We start from the raw sequence: 22840 nt of genomic DNA, 5'->3' as shown, positions 1-22840 counted from the left end.
ATATTTGCTTTATACTGTAATATCTTGTTATGTAATAAATAAATATTATTATTGTTGAAGTGGCAACGCCATATATGTATTAAGCCGTTGCTCAGCAACGTGAGATATTGTTTTAAAAGGATTATTATTCTGAAGATTTTGCCAGCTAGGAGTAGTGTTAAAATTTTGCCACTTAAGAATTGTATGAAATTTGTCTATCACCGAGAACTAAAAATAAAATTTATGTTCTACTAAGAAGATTGTCTGTTTTGTCAATTACTGCAAAATACATTACAGTCATTAATTAATTGGAGGTTCCACCGAGATACTGGAAATTAGGAGTGCAATTATCAATTTTGATGGTGCTGGTCTCCTAATCCCAGAAATTTGCTGAATTTTTTAGAACAAGTTTGCTAATACCAATTTCCGAGTTTGTTTATTTCAAGGAGAAATGGATGTAAGAAGTCTGCTGTTTTAAATCCAGATTTGAAGCGGATCATTAAGGTTATCTTCTGTGCTTCTATAACTTGCGTCCGAGAAAAAATTGTCAAAAACAGGATACTGGTGATCTCTGAAGATAAGATTAACTTTTGGTTTTCTTAAAAAAGCTTTTATTGAATTTTAATACTTTGTTTCAGAATTATAGTATATCATGTAAGATTTTGTTTAAAATAACTGACACTAAGAATATTCAGCTTAAATTTACAATTAATATTTGTGGTAAAGAAGTATTTTGAAACTATTATTTATGCTTTACTTTTATTTGTATTGAATTTTTATGTTGATAATTGATATGTGTAAGCCATCCCGGCATTTATAAAAAAAAAGAACTGCTAGCTGAGTTTTTGAATTTGTTGCCAAGCAGGCGCGTGAAAATAAGTAATAACGTCAAACTGACGTAGTGTGATTTAATTATACTGCAGAATTGGCAAAAGTTTTTTTCTTAGTTCTCGCCATCCAGGCGTGTGGTAGATAGCAACGTCATCCCGACGTATTACAGATTGTATATTCTAAAAGTTGTTTTGCCAAACTGGCAAAAATTGTTTTCGTTATCGCCAACCAGGCGTGGAGATAGATAGTAAAATCGTCAAACTGACGTTGGTAAAATTCCATTGTATTGCCTTACGGCAAAGGTGTTTATACAGTTATAGCTAACGAGGCTTGTGAATAGTGAGTTAAAACATCAACCTGACGTAGTATTAAATTATTTTGTGTCAACCTGGCAAAGTTGTTTAAATAATTCTCTCCAATTGGTTAGTGTGAATTTCGTATTCGAGAAATTAAATCTCGCCAGAAATTATATATTTTTAATACAAGTACGAGCTTTTAGATTGAATTTCAAAAGGAAGCCTATTAAAAGTAACTTGTGTCAACATGTCATTCTTAGCTAGGAGTAAAAAACAGGATTTAAAAGTACTAGCAGAAGAGTTAGGTTTAACCGTGAAACCTGAATTTAAGATTGCTCAATTGCATAAACTGATTACTGAAAGTCCCGATTATGATGAGGAGTTTACTCGAGAACTACTGGCTGCAATTAGAGAAGAAAGGGAACGAAAAGAAGAATGTGAAAGAAAAGAAAGAGAAAGGGAACGTGAAAGAGAAGAAAGAGAAAAAGAACGCGGAAGAGAAGAAAGAGAAAAAGAACGCGGAAGAGAAGAAAGAGAAAAAGAACGTGAAAGAGAAGAAAGAGAAAGAAGAGAAGAACGCGAAAGGGAAGAAAGAGAAAAAGAACGCGAAAGAGAAGAAAGAGAAAAAGAACGCGAAAGAGAAGAAAGAGAAAAGGAACGCGAAAGAGAAGAAAGGGAAAGAAAAGAAGAGCGTGAAAGAGAAGAGCGAATTAGAGCCTTTGAGCTACAGAAACTTCAGCTGGAAGCAATGGCTGCCACAGCACAGCCGGCAGAAACTACGCAGTTACCTGAGCAGCCTTTAAAAATCAGAATTCACGATGTCATGCCACGTTTCAACCCTAAAGAAGATGAAATAAGTTTATTCCTGGTGTTATTTGAGCGTCAAGCTAAAATAATGAATATACCTGCTGAAAATCAAGTGACTCAACTTATTTCATTACTGCCTCCTGACATTGTTCAGCTTATTGCTAGAGAACCAGAAGAGGAAGCGAAAAAGTATGAATATGTAAAAACTTTACTGTTACAACGATTTAAATTAAGTGCGGAAAAATTTCGACAACTATTTAATAAACATCAAAAATCTACTGAAAGTACTTGGTATGATTTCTACTATGAATTAAAGAATTATTTAGAAGGATGGCTTAACGGATTAAACATTAAAACTTTTGAACAGCTAAAAGATCTCATGCTGGTTGATCAAATAAAAAAGCGTACTTCTCCTGATTTCAAAGAACATTTTATGGATCAATGGACAACCATCATTTCACCTACTGAAATGGTTAAGAAAATTGAAGATTTTGAAGATGTGAGAAAAACAATAAAACCGAAATTTTCTACCAATCAGACTGAGAAATTTAACAAAGGATCATTTAAACTGCGTTATGATAATTTTGTGAAAAAAATAGAGCATCCGCCTCATTTTAAGCATTCTGATAGATGGGATGATTCAAAATACAAGAAAGATCATCAGCAAAGGAATCAGTTCCAAAACAAAAACCAAGAAAATTTATATGACAAAAGATATCGACCACGTTGTTTCGAGTGTGGATCATATGAACATTTCAAGCCTCAGTGTCCTCGCTTAAAACCAAATGAAAAGATAAATTGCGTATTTTCGAATTATGATTTATTAAAGACGTATACAATTAACGGTTTAGTTAATGGGTATGAAATGCCTATTCTTCGAGACACAGGAGCCACAGTAGATGTTATATCTCGAAAATATGTAGATAAAGCAAAAATGATTGGAGAACATGTCTGGGTACAATATCTCTTAAATGACCATTTAGTGTGTCTACCGTTAGCTGAAGTTGAAATTAATTGTAAACTTGGTCACATAAAAACAAAGGCCGCTGTTGTTACAAATGATCCTGGCAGATATGTATTGGGTAACAAAACTGCCCAATTGTTCAAAAATAAATCATTCTTAAATTTAGAAAAAATAAATGCAGTTTTGACACGATCTCAAGTAAAAAGATCTCGTGAAGAAGATCGAAGTAGAGACACCGAAATGGGGAAAAAAGAAGAACTGTCTGTTATTGAGTCTGACGAAGATATTTTACCGCAAGCTGATGAGAAAGACAAGGAAATCAAGAAAATAATTAATGCTAATTCAAAGGAATTAATTGAACCTCAGCATCAAAGCAGAGATCTAGCTTCATTGCTTAGCGAAGCTAAAAGTGAAATTTTCGGAAATGATTTCAAAGTAAAGGAGAACGGGCTGTTGATGAAAAAGAAACTAGATAAAAATGGAAATGAAAATGAAGTAATTGTTATTCCTGAAAAATATAGGGATCAAATGCAGAACTACACCACTTTGATTCAGAACCAAACAAATAATAGTGCTAAAACTCAGGGTAATTTGGTCAGTATTCACCCTCCTAAAAGTCAGGCTTCTGTCAATGCTTCACGGAAATCTGACAAACAATCTAAGCGCTCATCTCTTGATGAGAAAGCTGAAGTTATTTATATGGAAGTTGACTCACCTTATTTACCTGGTGATTCATCTTCTATGGATAATGTGTGGGATTATTCCTCTACAAGTTCCCCAGTTCCTTCTTCTCCAAAAAGCAAAGATGTGTTTGACAGTTTGTTAACAGCAGATCAAAGAACTTCTGATAAAAGAACTCATGAAGGTGCTTCTAAAGCTAAGAAATTAAAAATATGTTCAGAATCTACGTTCACGTCAGAAAACTTAGCAAAGAGGCACAAACATGATAAAGGATACTCAAAGTTGCCACATTCAATGAGAGTGCAAGTAGCAGATAAGAACAGAGATTCATCTCGCAAAGAGCAAAAACTATCATCTTACAAGAAAGAACTGACAAAATTAAACGATTCTCAGTTAAAAGTTCCAGATGAATTGCCAAGTTCTGGAGTTGAGATGCAAGTCAAAGAGAAGTTTTTAGAGAAACTAAACAGACAAGAGCGAGTTGTTGAAGAAGCAAAACTGCCACAAAAGCCTTTGTCACACTCACCTGATTTCAATAAAGAGTTTATTTTGCAAACTGATGCGTCAAACTCTGGTATGGGTGTCATTTTAGCTCAAAAAGATGAACGAGACAATGAACATCCAGTATTATACCTCAGCAAGAAGTTTACAGAAACTGAAAAAAAGTACTGCACCACAGAAAAGGAATGCGCCGCCATAATATTTGCTGTAAAGAAACTTCAATGTTATTTAGACGGGCATACTAAATTCTTCATCATGACCGATCATAATCCCTTAGTTTGGCTCAAAAATAAAGTGAGTCTAAATCCACGACTTATGAGATGGGCACTAGTACTACAACCCTACAATTACACGATCGTTCATCGAAGTGGTAAAAACCATAAAAATGTAGACGCATTAAGTCGTACTCCCTGGCCTGATTAAATAATTTGTTTCTCTGTATAGATAAAAAAATATTTTGTTCCTTCAAAAAAAAAAAAAAAAGTAAACTTTAATTTATAAAAATATAAATTAAAGTTTATCTGGAGGGGGGAGAGGTTGTAATATCTTGTTATGTAATAAATAAATATTATTATTGTTGAAGTGGCAACACCATATATGTATTAAACCGTTGCTCAGCAACATGAGATATTGTTTTAAAAGGATTATTATTCTGAAGATTTTGCCAGCTAGGAGTAGTGTTAAAATTTTGCCACTTAAGAATTGTATGAAATTTGTCTATCACCGAGAACTAAAAATAAAATTTATGTTCTACCAAGAAGATTGTCTGTTTTGTCAATTACTGCAAAATACATTACAATACGAATACAGAATATTTGTTAAATTAACATTTAAATAGATATTCTAAATTTTATGTTCCTTGACTAATTTCCTTTTCAAATTTTCTTATAATTTTACTCTGAGAAAATCCTGAATAGTGAAACTTTATTAATCAAAGTACTTTTAAATGGATTGCAATTAATAATTAATGTACAGAGTACTTGTGTGGATAAACTTAGTATAATATACCACCGATTCAAATAAAATAAAATTCAATTCAATACAAATATTAACTGATTAAACATAGCTTAAATCTTCATATAAAAATTTTAAAATGTCTACAGTAGATTGAGGCAACTCAGTTTTATATTTAATATGAAACATTTAATAAGATAATGAAAATGTGATAAAAAAGTAAAATTCAGATGAAATAAAATTTATTAGAAAAATAATTCTGAAAATTACTAAAGGCAGGGGGGAATGCAAACTGAATAATTTAAGTTTTATTAATTCAATAAATTTTATTTAATGCAGAAATAGTTTCTTTAGTAAATGCTAAAACTTAAAACGGTTTTGTCATGAGAGATGGGAGCTATGGAATACATGCATCAAAACTGAAATAAAAACAAAACAACTCAATAATATAATTCTTAGAACCAAAATCCAAATGAGAAAATTAATCATCTTATAATAATATAAAGATTATAAGGGGAAAAAAATCCAGCAGATGCACTAAATCAACATACCTTTCGTTTTTGGCAAACTAAATTTGCTGCTGTAATTAGCTGAATTGAATAGCGTAAAGAAGTTTCGACACCTATTTTTGTTAGAACAATTAGGGCATCATCACTCATTTCAACATCTTCTTCTTCACACCTGAAAAAAATATAATATGGCCGATTTTGTGAGATCTCAACAAGTCTGAATAAAGGAAAAGTGTACTCAATCTTAATTCCTAAATGCTTTAAGTAATATTTATAACACAAGGAAATACAAAAGCATCCCAAAGTCACTTAGAAATATGCATATACACAGTACATCTGCAAAATTTTACGACCAAATTCATACAAAATTTGAAGCTGAAGAAAACAACATTTTTCCCTTGCCTCCAATATGCAATCTTTGTAAGTCTACCCAATGCTTGGCATATTTCCTTGATTTCAATATGCAATCTTTATATGTATAGCCAATGCTTGCAATGTTCATACAAGAGCTTGATCCCTCTCTAGAACCCATCTTTTAGAATGCTGTTTAGTTTCTGTTTTTTTTTTTTAATTTTCTTAAGTGCTATTAAAATAATGAAACTTCACTACGAAGAACAGCAAATAGCCTAAAGGTACCAAATCTAGTACATAAGAGAAATAGTTGAGAATTGTGACACTTTTCTTTGCTAGAAACTCCTCGATGATAATGGAATTGTGTAACTGCACATTATCCTGCAGTAGAAACAACTTGATTGATCTTTCTTAAGTCTAACACTCATAATTATCTTATGAAGTATGTTCATCATGGATTTATAAAATATAGAAGTCATCGTCCGTCCCTCAGGAATTAGTTTGAATAGGTTTATTTGATAACAGGAGGAACGTCTTGGTAGAATACTTTTTAAGGAAAAAATTGGCAGAAGGTAAAAGAGTTTTGAATAACAATAATACAAAAAGCTTTTTTCCTAAATGCTTTACTACATATTGCTATTTATTTTTGACATGCAATAAAAGTGAAATAAAAAACAAAAAAACAAAAAAAAAAAAAGTTGTTACCCAGGAAACAGCAGTTTTATATTAAGAAAATCACTGAAGTTATATATACAGGTTATTTCCAGATTTGACCGACAAATTCAGAAGAATGATAGTAGCCAACAAGAGTATTAAAAATTGCCACAGAACATGGGGCCGCAAACCATATTTAGTGGGTGAAAATCTCAAAAAATAGACATAAAGAGGACAGTTATCCTGACTAAGAGAGTGGCTATACAAATGTGAGGATTAGGAGCACTGCAGCTGAGAAGCAAAAACCTTTTAGTATGCAAATTTCCAGTACGTATGGCAAAACTAAAAGCAGTGGCCAAGAAGAAACCTTCTCATATGCAAACTTCCTATAAGTATGGGGAAAATAAAAGTAGCAAGCAAGTATTCATTATTGGGCATTTCAGAATTCACGAGAGTTAAACTTCATTCAGAAATAACATGTCAAATTATATGAATGAAGAATATGTGGATACGCAGATTTACGACCAAGCAGATGGCAAAAGACACCTAGCACAGAAGCTGTACCAAGAGCAATATCCAAGGAGACACTGTCCACATACCATTTTCACGAACATTGATCGATGGCTGCGGCAGACGAATCTTTCAAATAACAAGACATAATGCAGTGCAAGAATGCACTGTGCATACACCTGAAACAGAAAACCGAGTATTCCAACAGTTTGTTGCTATGGATGATATATCTTGACTTCCAAAAATTTTTACTGAGCACTAGCAATAAACTAACCCGCCCCTCATAAGGTTTCCCCAAGTTATTGCAGTGTGTCTGGAGATTTATTTATTAACTTGTCAGACACTTTCAGTTCATATTATTTTGTTTTCACCAAACCTCTCTACAAGATGCAGCACAGATTTTAGAACCTCAATAAAATTTTCATAACCATGCAGTTTGCTTAGCATTTTTATGTTTCTTCTATATTATATTTACCTGTTACTTTTTTTGGGGAAAAAATAGTAAATAAAAACCTTTTTTTTAATTGACAAGACAAAAATATCTTAATTTATCTGATGATGAGCTTGTTAATGACAAGGGCCGTTCCTAGCAGGAGTGCAGAGCATAAAAGTATGCAAGCGGCAAAAATCAGGGGGCGACTGGACTCTTACGGTACCATAACTAAATATTTAAAATTCATTGTAAGTACTTGTCATATATAAGCACTTAATGGGTATGAAATAAAAATTGTATTAATCATTGAGTTTTTTTTTTTTTTTTTTTTTTTTTTTAATAGGGGCAGCAACCTCAGTAAAGTACACAGGCAGCCAATGGCCAAGGAAGGGCCCTGTTAATGACATCGACTCAGACAGGGAAAGCCATTGTAAACTTAGCAATTGTGTTTCCAATTTAAATACCAAAGATGAAAGTCATGACGGCAAAGAAAGTGCAGGAAGAGATGAGGCAAATATGGATTCAGTTCAATATTCCACAGACTTGAATACTGATGCTGATAAAATAATAGAAAATATTTCAGAAGGTAGTGAAAGTAAAACTGATTAGTCTCAAGTAGCTTCAACATCATATGACAACCAGCATAAAGTTGGTAGCTGGTACAATTTTTTTGCTGCCGATTAATGATATTATTAGCAAAATGCATCATAAACATGTAGACCTCTTGGCCTCCTCACGACAAATAGTTATTATTTTATTTAGATATCACTAAAAAAATTATGTATATCACTGCATCAGACACCAACAGTTAAAAACAAAAAATTGCATACGTCATTGGAAAACAACAGATTTCATACAAATGGCAAAATTTTGCAATAACTTATCAAGAAATGGCATCCTTCAAAACTACTGGTCAAGTGGTTCAGTGTTAACACCACTAATTTGGCCACACATTGGCAAGAGAGGAATTTGAAATCTTACTAAAGTTTTGACACTTTAACAATGATGAAGAGCAATAGGAATATGCTGCATAAGCTGCAAAAATCTGTGATGCTCGCCTGGACAATTAAAAAAAAAAAAAAAAAAAATATGCATTAGGTAAGAAATTTTTAATATGTGAGTTCATAGATTTTGTGGCTTTGTTGCAAGGATGTCTTCAACAAGACATCCTTGCAACAAAGTTGTTGAAGACATCCTCGCCACAATTCTTTCAGTTGAAATATACTAGGCAAACGGCACAAGTACACTGTAAAACATTATATGCTTTTTGAGCCATGTGATAACATATGAAATGCATTTGTGTACTGTTGAATGATCTATCCAATGCCTGGATTAGGAAACATGGAAAGCATAACAATGGCTTTGATGGAAAAACTTCTAAACAAAGGGCATGTGCCTAACACAAACAGCTAATAAGCTCCTCAAAAACAAGACAATGTTATCTGAAACACTGCGATCAAACAGAAAATATCACACCAAAGAAGTTGAGAATACAAAGTTAAATGAGGTGAAGCAGTCACATACAAAAAGTACCTTACAGCTGTGCTGAAATGGAAAGACACATGAGATTACAACTGAACATTCTGGTAAAATAAATTGAAAAGGAGAATCTGTCACCCAAACAAATTGTGTTCTATTGAGTCAGTCCATAAATTCGTACGCACTTTTTGGTAAATTTTTAAATAATATAACAAAGCATAATATAACATTTTAATCAATTACAGTCAAAAGTCGTTAATCCGGACTCGTCGGGACTTCGGCAATTCTGGATTATCGATTTTTCCGGATTATAGATCATCAGTTTAAATCTGGTAAGATGGCATGCAGAAATTATAAAATTAAAAATATGAAACCTTAATTTATGAAATAAAGAACAATTATGATATAAAGGGTATCAAAATTTACCAAAAAAAAAAAAAGCTTAATATTTGTTTACTTTATTAAACACTTCTTTCAATGTAAGTTGTTTAAGTAGCTTCATTTTATGTGATAATACTTTCCCTTACATTCTATAAACAGACATAATTTCTTGTTCAGTTTCAAAGTTCCGCTGTTCAAGTCCTATAATTGCTGTGTCGAAAATACCGACTAATTTGTCAATCGAAATTTTTTCGTTTTCAATAACCTCTGTGTCACTTTCTTCACTATCGGAAGCGAATTATAATGATGAGGAATTTGATTTAAATCATATCAAAGATGGAGTACATCGAGATAAAATACTACATTTAGTAAGGAATTATAAGCCAAATAAAATAAAAACATCTGCCCTGAAGATAAGGATAGTGCTGACAGATCAACTTCCAATTCATTGTGCGTCGTGGCGTTCCCCCCCCCACCCTGTGAAATTGATAAACAGATTTCAGAATGGTTAGAGAAACAAAGGATATGCCTTTATCCATTTTTTGCAGCAATTCCACTTTTTGTTTGATGGACATCGAAATATACTTTCGCTTTGTAGATCCTTTGGGAGCTCCAGCATCGGAAATTCTATTTGACATAATCGAAAGTTCAAGCTTACTTTTATAAAATTGCTCTAACAGTCTGCAAAAAATAATAAACCGGATCCAATTCGAAGATTAAGGAACAACGCAATCTGCAACATTAACTGAAATAGATAATTAGATAATTTTAGCTTATACATTAACTAAAATAGATATTTAGATAATTTTAGCTTTGTTATACATGAAACGTGCATGCGTAAACGTATTTTGCGCATGCGCACACCCATATGTGCAGCCATAAAAGTATTACGCGCATGCGTAAACGCCTTTTTTAAATTTTTTCGTTTTCGATAACCTCTGTGTCAGAGTACATCGAGATGAAATACTACATTTAGTAAGGAATTATAAGCCAAATAAAATAAAAACATCTGCCCTGAAGATAAGGATACTGCTGACAATACTTCCAATAACTTCCAATTTTTTTCTTTTTTGAATTTCATTTTAATTGTTCACGTTGAAAAGTTTCTTTTGAATAACTCTTTTAAAAATTTCTATTTACTCATTCGAACTACATAGTTTAAATCAAAGATGCATTGTTTATTTTTTTTTTTCCAAATAGTTTTCTTTATACAGTCAAAAGTCGTTAATTCGGACACCCATAATTCGGAATAATCTATAATCCGGACCTCAAAACTAAAAACTTTTTGCGCATGCGCCGCGTTGACACATGCGCATAGGCGTTTACGCGTGCGCGTAAGACCTTTTACGACTGCGCATATGAGTGTGCGCAAGTGCAGAATACGTTTTCGCGTGCGCGTTTTATGTATAATGGACGTATAAGCTAAAATTATCTAATTATCTATTTCAGTTAATGTTGATGATTGCGTTGTTCCTTAATTTTCGAATTGGATCCGGCTTATTATTTTTTGCAGACTGTAAGAGCAATTTTATAAAAGTAAGCTTAAACTTTCGATTATATCAAATAGAATTTCCGATATATATTTGTTAATATGTAAAGGATCTAAAGCGAAAGTATGTTTTGAAATCTGAAATCTGTTTATCAATTTCACGCTGCTGGACGGGGGGAATGCGGCGGCGGGCGCATAATGAATTGGAAGTTGATCTGTCAGCATGTCAGCACTATCCTTATCTTCAGCGCAGACGTTTTTATTTTATTTGGGTTATAATTCCTTACCAAATGTAGTATTTCATCTCGATATGCTCCGTCTTTGATATAATTTAAAACAAGTTCCTCGTCATTATAATTCGCTTCCGATAGCGAAGAAATGTGACAGAGGTTATTGAAAACGAAAAAATTTCGATTGACAAATTAGTCGGTGTTCTCGACACAGCAATTATAGGACTTGAACAGCGGAACTTTGTAACTGAACAAGAAATTATGTCTGTTTAATAGAATTAAAGAGAAAGTATTATCACATAAAAAACGAAGCAACTTAAACAACTTACATTGAAAGAAATGTTTAATAAAGTAAACAAATAAATATTACGCTTTTTCTTTTGCAAATTTTGATACCCTTTAGATCATAATTGTTCTTTATTTCATAAATTACAGTTTCATATTTTTAATTTTAAAATTTCTGCATGCCATCTTACGAGATTTAAACTGATCTATAATCCGGAAAAATCGATAATCCGGAATCGCCGAAGTCCCGACGAGTCCGGATTAACGACTTTTGACTGTACTACATTTTTTGTCATAGTTACTATTTTAGGTAATTTTTAAATTTTTAGACTTTTATTTTAATTGTTAGTGTTGCATTGTCTCTTCAGATAATTATTTTAAAATTTTCTATTTATTCATTCGAACTGAGCTTTTTAAATATATTTATTAATATATATATTTTCCAGAATTTGATTTTATTTATTTGAATTGCGTTTCTTTCGGAAGAGTACTTTGTAACCCAGACTATGATGCATTTGAAAACTACATATATTAAAAGAGAAAATACAGTAAAGCACAGTTAACACGCCTTTCAATGTTCCGTTCAGAAAAGATATATATAAATAAGAGAGATGTATAATCGACATTTAACTTAGGATGACTTGCATACACTGCTTTAAACAGTTTTATCATTGTGCCCATTGTCTTACACAGTCTTCCAAAGTCTTTACACAATTTCATCATCCTACACTTAATTTTTTTTAAATGTTATTCATATTTTAGTTAAATATTTTATTTTTGAAATTGTTAGAATCAAATATCATCAGATGAAAAAGTTTTAAATTAAAAAAAAAAAAAAATACAAATACTAAATTTTACGCAAAAAATTATTTTTTCTTCAGGCATTCTGCTTTATTCTTGCTTTTTCTTTAGGCATTCTGCAAATATATTAAAAAGCATCCAACTTTATGAAACATCTTGGTATTTCAGACAATCATTTTAAATAAAGTTATTGCCTTTCATTTCATAAAGGCCCACAAACGGCCGAGCCGTAAAGTCGGCGAACATCCGTTGGTTCGAATCCTGGTAAACGGGCTGGTTGCATGGGCGTTTTCATGGATTTTCTCGTGTAACGTGTGCCAGCTGGTTTCCCTTATAACGTTCTTCACGAAGGAATCCTTCCTTTTAGGCAGATAGGCCTGCTTTGCCGTAACTTAATAATCCAATTCAATCCATTTCATCAATATTTGGTCAGAGCCTTTATCAGTCTTTAGAGGCTAAGCATTTTGAAGGTATGAGATGAAAGGAAAGACTGGTTTCATCAAGAGGTTTTGGTTTATGTAATTATGACAAAGCACACTGGGGCTATCTGCCTAAGAGAAGGGATGCCTTCGTGGAGCACTTTCTAAGGGAAACTGGCTCGTTTGCACGTTATACATGGGAAAAACCACGAAAACGCTCATGCAGCCAACCCGTTCACAGGATTCGAACCTCGGACCGAACTACCAGTGTTCAGCGACTTTACCGCTCAGTCGTTGTTTCATCAGGAAGAAAAAAAAAAGTCTTCAGGTGACATTCACATACATCACTGGATAAACTCCTGAATCTTCAAATAATTCGACTGAGAAATCATGGGATTCTCCGTTTATGATACGATATGATGTTCTATAACGTAATTTAAATTTATAGAACCATATAATCTAAAACCGGTCGCTCTTCACTTTAATCTGCAATAATATCGTTTTTGTATTTTCTGTTAACACAAGCTCAATTGATGGTATTTGCTGGTGTACACATCCAAGTATTTTCTCTCTGAACACCTAAATTCTTTGAAGTATCCTGAAAGTATATTCAAAAGTGTCCAACTTTTTTAAACATCTTGGTATGTCTGACAGCCAAATTTCCCTGCAAATTTTTGCTTACTTTTCTCCCTAATTTTCTTCTTTCCTTCTACAGTTATTTTCAGTGCTCACACAAGAAAATTAAGATTTTTCGATTGCTAGACTTCCATAAATTTTGCATTCTTGTCATTTTTTTAAAAATATCAATTACATGAATTGCGTTTCAGCTGAAGATAGCTTTTCATTTTCTAGTCATTTTAACTATAAATAAAGTTTAAAGCGAAGTCCAAAGGATAGATATTTAAATACCTCTGAAAATAAATATTGAAACTTCGACCTTGAATTTATTGGATTATCGAAATATTCAATTGGACTTATCTTCTAAGTTGTAGTTCCAACAACAATTCCGTCAAAAATTCCGAATTACTGAAGCTGAAGTAAAAGGTTTAGTATATATTCACTGTATGTTAATAAAGTAATCAGAGTGTAATAAAAATAGATTATAGAATTTATGCTAATGCAACTTTTTGTCTGAATGCACAACATGTAATGGAAGAGAAGGTTTATAAAAATCGGTTTTTGACATGCCTCTAAAAGTAGATGTCATACTCCTTTTCAATGTCAAAAACTTTGCTTTGAGAGGCAACTTTAGTTTTTGGGGAAGAAAAAAAAAATCACAAGAAGACAAATTTGAAGAACATGCAGGACGATTGAGTACACATACAGTCAAAAGTCGTTAATCCGGACGCCATAATCCGGAATGATCTATAATCCAGATTTCAAAGCTACAAACTTTCTGCGCATGCGTCAACGCATGCGCATAATACATTTATGCATGTGCGTTTAATGTATAACAGACGATATAAGCTAAGCTAAAATTATCTAATTATCTATTTCAGTTAATGTTGCAGATTGCATTGTTCCTTAATCTTTGAATTGGATCTGGCTTATCATTTTTTGCACACTGTTAGAGCAGTTTTATAAAAGTACACTTGAAGTTTCGATTATGTCAAATAGAATTTATGATGTTGGAGCTGTCAAAGGATCTACAAAGCGGGAGCATGTTTCGATGTCCATCAAACAGAAAGTGGAATTGCTGAAAAAAATGGATAAATGCATATCCTTTGTTTCTCTAACCATTCCGAAATCTGTTTATCAATTTCACGCTGCTCTGCGCGGGAGGGGAACGTCGCAGCGCGCAATGAACTGGAAGTTGATCTGTCAGCACTATTCCTATCTTCAGGACAGATGTTTTTATTTTATTCGGCTTATAATTTATTACTAAATGTAGTATTTCATCTCGATGTACTCTGTCTTTGATATGATTTAAATCAAATTCATTATAAATAACACGAATACACAACAAATAGTTTTCTGGTTGCAATTTTCTAATTTCGACTATGCGTAATGTATGCTTTACGCATGCGCACGTTGAAAGAAATGTTTAATAAAGTAAACAAATAAATATTAAGCTTTCTTTTTGTAAATTTTGATACCCTTTGGATCATAATTGTTCTTTATTTCATAAATTACGGTTTCATATTTTCAATTTTATAATTTCTGCATGCCTTCTTACCAGATTTAAACTGATGATCTATAATCCGGAATGAAGGAAGTCCCGACGAGTCCGGATGAAAGCCTTTTGACTGTACTTATTTTTGGAACACAAATTGAATAATGAAAAGATTTATTGTCATGCAATACAAAACATTTGGAATACGTTTAACGTAAGATTAAAAGTCATCTGCTTAATTCACAGCTATTTACAAATCAACTACTCGAGCAATTGCAGAATCGTTTTGATTCTGAGCTTGTAAGGCAAACCTAATATCACTGGATTTAAACACTTCTTTAATCTTCTGAGAACATTCCTTCTTTAACTCATATTCCAAGAATGTTCATTTGCACTACGGCTTGGTAGTTTACTAACGAGTTAACAAAACTTAAATTCTGGTTTTTGTATATAAGAATACAACAATATTTTAAATATTTACAAATAAAATATTAAATTAGAGATTTAATTGGGGCCTCACCTGTTGCCTAGCATTTGAAGATTGTTAAATACTAATTGTTTGTTGCAAAGTCTAACCCAGGCTGCATGGTTGGTTATCGTAGTTTTTTAGATTCTCTTTACAAAGATTCTCTATGAAAGCATCTTAATCAAATAGCTCTCATGTTCTTTCTATATTCGAATAACCAACTAACTAGTTAAGCGCGATTTCCAAGTGAAGTTACTAGCAAAACCCGAATAATACACATTAAAAATCATGTAGCTTGCCAATCGGGAGTAACATGAAAGACACGGCGCCAATAATTGAATTGCTGTTACGGTACGCTGTTTCTAAACTTAGATGGTCATTCCTTAATTAAATAGCCCACCAGCGGCCGAGCGGTAAAGACGCTGAACACTGGTAGTTCGGTCCGAGGTTCGAATCCCGCGAACGGGCTGGCCGCATCGGCGTTCTCCCCATGTGTAACGTGTATACGAGCCTGTTAACCTTAGAAAGTCCTCCACGAAGGCATCACTCCCTTTAGGCAGATAGCCCTCGTGTGCTTTGCCATAATTAAATAATCCAATCCAAATCCTTAATTAAATATAATTGATTTGTAACTTCTACTAGAACTGACGGTAAGAATTGAAGTGCAAATAAATAACATCATGTGCAATCTTGATTAATATAAAATTAGAAATATTTGCATTCAGACAGAAAGCTTTTTGAAATATTTGCAATTACAAGAAGGATTTATTAATAACTGCAATAATTACTTATTATATTACTGATAATTAGCAGTTCTCTGCAATTACATTCTAAATCAGAATTTTAAGGTATAATGAAAATACGCTACGCTTAAAAAGACATTTTAGGATAAAAAATGAGTTGATTTTTTTTGTTTAAAAACTTCTTAAATTCATTTAATAAACATCATACCCTCGTTGTTAATTGAATCCAGAATTTGGGTGTTGTTTATATAATTATTCTTACTTGTCCACAGAACCTGCTGACTTATCCAACCATTAAGTAGCTGCAGATCATTTCTACATAACCATTGAACTTCTATTAATTCGGTCTCTAGAGGGTTGTATGTTTATATCATAATTTGACTTTTATAAAAATGATTATTCTAAATCTTATGTTTCTATAAAAATATACTGTGCTTTAAAAATATGGATGATAGTATCAGCCGCTCTTTCAGCCACTTCATAAGCAACAGCTTGTTTAGAAATAAATTATGCAGTTAATGTCATAAAATATTTTCATAAAATTCAAATAAATATAAAACGAAAGTTCTCAGTTTTAGACAATTCAATTTAAATGAAGTTAAAGTAAAGTAGCAGACGATAAAACGAAGAAGATAAAAATTTACTCTTGCAAATATTTTTTTTTTTTTTTAAAGGAAGAAAGAGAGAAATTTAAAAAAATAGTTAAAAATTTGAATAATATCATCTATAATTTTAAAAAAATAGCTTTTCATAGAGTATTAATAAATATTTATTACGCATCATTGACGGAAAAATTTCATATAATTAATTCTCCGTAAAATTTTACTTGAAATTTAAGGTTAAAAATAGCTGTGGCAATTCACTGTAGCAAAAATCCATAAACCACATTTGGCGTTATTATTGCTAAAAAAAGATGCCAAATTTCAAAACGCAAAAATATGTAAATTCATGAATATCTTAAAATTTTGAATAAAAAAAGTCTAATTTTTTGCAGGTATGCTTAGAAATACACCTACTTTAAGATGATGGTAAAAATTTTATAGGTTATAATTAAAAAATTTTTTTGAAAAATTTATAAAAATTATTTAAAAAGGGAAATTTTAAAAATAAAACACAAAAAATGGGTAAACTTTATTTGGAATGAACCTAAATTTTGAAATGTGAAAGGAAAAATCAAAAAATTTAATAAAAAAAAGAGATATTAATAAATATTTGCCAAGTTCAATTAACATTGAGGAGCTAAAATTTTGAGAGCTCATATTTTAAAAAGTACTCGTACGATTTTTACAAAACTTGGCATTTTGGAATAATTAGAGTCGAAATATGTAAAAAAATTGTTATGTTATTTCAGAAAAAGTCCGATTTTGTGTCAAAATAACTTATGTTAGAAGAGTGCTATATATAAATCTAATATATATATCCTAAGTCGTGCTTTCGAGACAGAAAAACGCAGTTTGAATTTTGGCGATCGGCCCAGTAGAACGGGAGATACAGCAATGTCCCCCCCTTTTTTTTAGCATGGCTTGGTAAAAGTTACAAATATTCTTACTCCTATGTAATGATCAAATGGTACTCAAATCTTCCAAAGAATGAATTTGTCTCTCAGGTCAATAAGCACTGATTGAAAGAGATGGACATTTGCACTTTCATCTCCCAAGTGGTAAAGATCAGAAATTGTCTCTCAAAATCAGAAGGACAAATTTCATCTTTTTCAAATTATTAAAAATGATTTTGAAATAATTAACATTATTCACAATTAATAACAGCCAAGAAAATTACAGTGCCAAATTGAAAAGATCCTCAGACTTTCAGAGAACTCTACTTTAAATTTATGGTTTTTTTTTTAAATTTCCTTTTATATACCATACTTGCCAGCTTATGAGACACACTTTTTCACTTTGAAAATAGGCCTGAAAAATGGGGTACGTCTATTTGTTGATACTTAGTTTTTGATTTCATTCATTTCTGGAAATTTCCTCAATTCTGAGTTATGTGATTCTTTTCTTCTTTCCTTGCGGGGTGTGGGAATATTATAATAATAGATGTTAAAAATAAACTCAGAGAATTGAAAACTCAGCTGTAATTCCAGGTGATGTAAATAGTCAGCTTTAACCTTTTGATGTCTGCATTAATAAACCATTTAAGTGATTTATGAAGGAGAAGTGGAACACCTGGATGCAGCCTTCAAATTTTGAGGTTACACAGTCAGGAAGAAAGAAGAGGACTGGCATTTTGGAAGCCTGTGAATGGGTCAAACATTCATGGGATGCTGTGAAAACAGAGTTAGTGGTTAAATCATTTAAGAAGTGTGGCATTAGTAATGCACTGGATGGTACAGAGGTCAATTTGTTGTATGAGGACATAGATGCTCATTTAGAAGAGGTTTTTAAATAGCTCTTCTTTTAATTCTGGAGATGAGTGTCTGGTTTTTGACCAACAATATTAAAAAAGTGTTCCTTCCAAGATTTATTTGGGTATTTGCAGAAAGTATTACTTTGTATTACTTTTAAATTCTTTATAATAATCAGTAATGAAGTGTTAGCTTTCAAAAATGTGTATAAAAAAGGGGGTGCGTCTTATATGCCAGCAAATATGGTACTTCCTAAACATTAGATCAGTTCTGTTCACTAAACAATCATAGAAGAAAACAATATACCTTATTTTCAAAATCTTTTTTGTATCGTCTTCATCATATGGAGTAGTAGTAATGATAACTGAGCGATCCAAAAGATCAATTGGAATACCATGAGGGCTTTCATATTGTGTACCCCTAATTTTAGTAATACCTCTGTTGGATGCCATAATAAGAATCGGTGCAAGATCACTTTCAAGGGCACGATTCAGATATGAAAAACATTCAATATCTAACATGTGGACTTCGTCGATGAATAATACACCAGGTATGATTTGGGCTTTGCCTTCTTCTCGCCATTCTGCAACTTTAGAGTTAATTTGTTCTCTGACTTCAACTTTAATTTCCCCAGTATCACCTGCAACGTTGGAAAAAGAAAATATTACCATGTTTTAATCATAGCATTAAAAAAATGAAAATCACTTGCAAATCAATTGTTTCAACATACTAATAATAGACTGCATAAAATAACTACTATAACAAAACAGCATTCTGCAGCACATTTTAACTTAGTAGATTAACATGCTCTGAAAAATTTCACAAACTATATTCATACATCACTATTTAAACTATATTCAAATTTCAAATACAGTACAAAGTCTGAGATCCAGACATCCAATGTCTCGAATGATCTAAAATCCAGACCTTAAAGCCACCAACAAAAATTTTTTTAATGCTATACACACACGCATTTGATCCCCCCCAGTAAGAAAACACGTGGAGAATCCCGATTCTTAATTTCACTTTGGCAATAAATAAAATACCTTGTTAATGAAGAAACAATCATTTTAGCATAAATTTTTATGATCAATAATTTGCTTCCATAGCTGCGTATCTGCTTGGCATACACCTCGAACTGAAACAGTCTACATAGAAAAAAAAAGTTGATTTTACAACTATTAATATTTTATATCCCCAACGACGCCAACCTGGTGAATCATTATTTATTATATTTTGCTTTCATCACCGTATGTTTATCAACAGTAATAACTCATACAGTGATGCCTAAACAATTTTTCATATTAGTAATTGAATAACAAGGAGTTTGACACCTTTTATGTTGACATTACACTTCGCGATGATTACAGATTTAGGTTAAATTGTGCTAAATGTTGACAAGGAAAAATTTAATAAAAATTTCTTTCCATATGCTATAAATAGATTTTGTTAATGATACTCTTAGGCCATAAAATTACATTCAGTGCTATTTGAATTAAGAATAATAGATTTTTCATTCACCTAAACCCAGAACTGGCGACACAGTTCGTATGGCCGCACCGGGCAGCAGAATTTAAGGAGGCATCGAGTAATAAAATTGAGGGATGGTAAATTTTTTAGAATTCAAGAGAAAGCATTGAGACCAAAAAATTTTGGTGGCAAAAATTTAGAACTTAGGGAGTTGCTTGGTAGCAGAATTAAAAATCTGCAGAAACTGCATTAGGTAGCAAAATATCTAGCACCGGCCCTAAGTAAGCTTAAGAATATGTGGGAATTGATTTATTCAGGGTTCAGATAAGCTTTAAGCATGTGCAAGAAATAGACATATGTATAATAAATAACTAAATTATACTATTCAGGCTTAATTGTCTCAGTGAGAGATAGAATCAGGATAAAATTTAACAGAACATTTCGTCTTCCGTTGCTAATCTCATGCTACATAGCCAATAATGTATAGCGGAGGCTGCTAAGCTAGGCTAAAATTATACTTTACTGATTCCAAAGAATTTCAGTTAATATATTAGATTGCATTATTCCTTAACTTTCTGATTTGATTCAGCTTACTATTTTTTGCAAGCTGTTATAATTACAACAATTTTATGAAAACTAAAGTTCAAAATTTCGATTATGACAAAAAGAGTTTCTAATTCTGGAGCTGCAACACGAAAGCATGTTTCGATATCCATTAAACAAAAGGTGGAATTGCTGCCAAAAATGGATACAGGTATATCCATCTCAAAATTATGCGAGGAGTGTGGCCAAAAAGTTTAAGAAACCCTGCTTTAGATCATAATGCTTCATTATTTCATAAATCACGATTTCATATTTTTAATTTTATGATTTCTACTATAGATATAACAGTTTAAATATAGTAATATAGAAATCTTACTATATTTAAACTGTTGATCTAATATCCAGAAAAATCCCATATATCCAGAATCGCTGAAGACCCGACGAATCCGGATCTCAGACTTTGTACTAGATAAAAAAAAATGTAATGGAAATTTATCAACAAATTAAACTTAATTGGAGCAAATTCACAATAGACCTTTAAATTTTAAACTTTTAACTAAAGCTCAACTCTCTTCAAGGCGTCTGTATTTTTTCCTGTAGTTAACCATATTGCTATACACTTTTGACCTGTCGTAGTTTTAATAAATTAAAATAAATTGTAAAAATTAAATTTTAAGTAAAATATTTGAAAACTTAAATAAATTAAAACTTTAAATACATGAAATTAAACTAATAATAAAAATTAAATTTAAATTAAAATAAATTTTTTAATATGACATTTAGATAATTCTACAACTATTCCACGCAGGTTAACTACAGACATAAAAGCCTTAACCAGAATATAAGAACAATATAATTCAACCACTTTCAAAGCAAAAAATACACAATTTACCAACATATAAGAATAAAACTACTGAGCTCACCGAGCTGGATGACAGGTTGAAAATATATATATTTGTGCAGCTGATTGCAAGAAAAAGGGAGGTGTGTAAGTACTTTATAACAACTCCATACACAAAATTTCAATGTTCTAAGGTTACTCATTTTCGAGTTGAGAGATACACATAAAGGAAAGAAAAATTAATTGGATTCGGCAGCGCCAAAAATCGCTATTTTCGTTGAAATACGATACCCGAGATTTTTCAAAATTACAATACTTCCTTTACTTTACACAAGAAAGTAAAAATACTTATCACACATATATTAATCACCAACAAGAATTGAGAACAATTTTATGAAAATTATGACATACAAAGCTTTTTACATGATTCAGATTATAATTCAATCTAACACAATGCTGAAAATGATAAAAGTCTGAAACTGTACCACATGATAGTCAGACTAAAGCACTAGACAGAGAAAATTATACCTTAATTAATATAGCAAAGCAAACACTAGCTAATCATCCTACTTAATGGTTTATGTATGATTATTACAGTTAACAGAAATTAACTGCTAATTATGCCCCCCTTTTTTAAGAATGCTTATAGCAAAATGGACTACTTAAATAAAATGCTACTGTACTAGCAGTCTGAATAAGACACTGTGTACGGTGAAAAATTCCAAACTGTTGAAAATATATAAATTTAAAATTTTGTTTTATAAAATTATGATTTCTGTAAAGTACCCTGTATAAATAAACATATTATCTCTGAAAAAAAAAATCTATGCACTTTTCCCTCTTTGTTTTTGATTAGTGGTAATTGCAGCAGTTCCTAACGCAGATGGTGCGTAACACTCTGTACCTATCTGAATGTTAATGAACTGAAATAGCTTACTCTACCTGAGAAAAGGGCCAAGAAACCTTGGGTACGACTGTTCATTACATCAATTTCATGGAGAGTCACTGTATGTGTAACTTCTTTTCGTTTCTGAAGTTCACCCTCGGGACACTGAACAAATTTTGTCTGAGCTCCAGTTGCATCATAATCTCTTGCTCTTGTAAATGAACGACCTAATTTTGTAATTTTTCCAGTTGCTTTGTCTATACAGATTATATCTCTGAAATAATAATAATAAAAAAAAAATATTGAAGGATACGCAGTCAATCATACATTGCCTAGATTACAATTCAGCAAAATATAAATGCAATGACATTTACATTATAATAGTAAATAGATTATGCAGTTGCACTGCTTTTGTAAAAGTATCTGTGTAATCTAAATACATTGTAATTGCAATTATAATTAAACTAGTCATCAAAATTAAACAGGGTTTGTACACATTCCTGCACATTCAAATTAAATACTTTTAAAAACCATTAATGAAAAAAAATTACGGACTTATCAGCAAATTGGAAATGAATAAATTCAATTAAATATATCTACGCCTGAACTCCACTTATAATACCATCCTAAGAATAAAATAGATCAATAAGTAGGATGCATTATTATTAAACATAATTATAAAATAATTTATGCTGATTGTTTTCTTTTATATTTAATTTTATCATGTACTTGCTCAGTCTAGAGGTTTAGTAAATAGCAGGTAGATTTTGTGTCAAACAGCATAGGTTAAAATGAGAAGTAAAATCATAATCAGCACGATTTGCAACAGAAGATTGCCTGATGCCACCCCTGCTGCTTGCCTAGAAAGAGACCT

General features: G+C 31.8%; 1 protein-coding gene across 2 annotated transcripts in view; it reads right to left on the bottom strand.

The window, feature by feature from the left end:
• Window positions 1-22840, bottom strand: part of rept (RuvB-like helicase 2 rept) — an 86599-nt gene that overhangs the window by 9980 nt on the left and 53779 nt on the right. For both annotated transcript variants that reach the window (XM_085811944.1, XM_085811945.1), the window contains exons 7-9: window positions 22023-22240; window positions 18533-18866; window positions 5565-5694 (exon numbers count right to left, since the gene is read on the bottom strand). In XM_085811944.1, coding sequence (XP_085668070.1) covers window positions 5565-5694; window positions 18533-18866; window positions 22023-22240 — 682 coding nt within the window. The remainder of the gene's footprint in view (window positions 1-5564; window positions 5695-18532; window positions 18867-22022; window positions 22241-22840) is intronic.

Source organism: Stegodyphus dumicola, chromosome 2, assembly GCF_044657685.1.
Source record: "Stegodyphus dumicola isolate Sdum_Otavi_A_Nest chromosome 2, ASM4465768v1".
Taxonomy (NCBI): domain Eukaryota; kingdom Metazoa; phylum Arthropoda; class Arachnida; order Araneae; family Eresidae; genus Stegodyphus; species Stegodyphus dumicola.
This window is presented reverse-complemented; position numbering and strand designations above follow the sequence as displayed.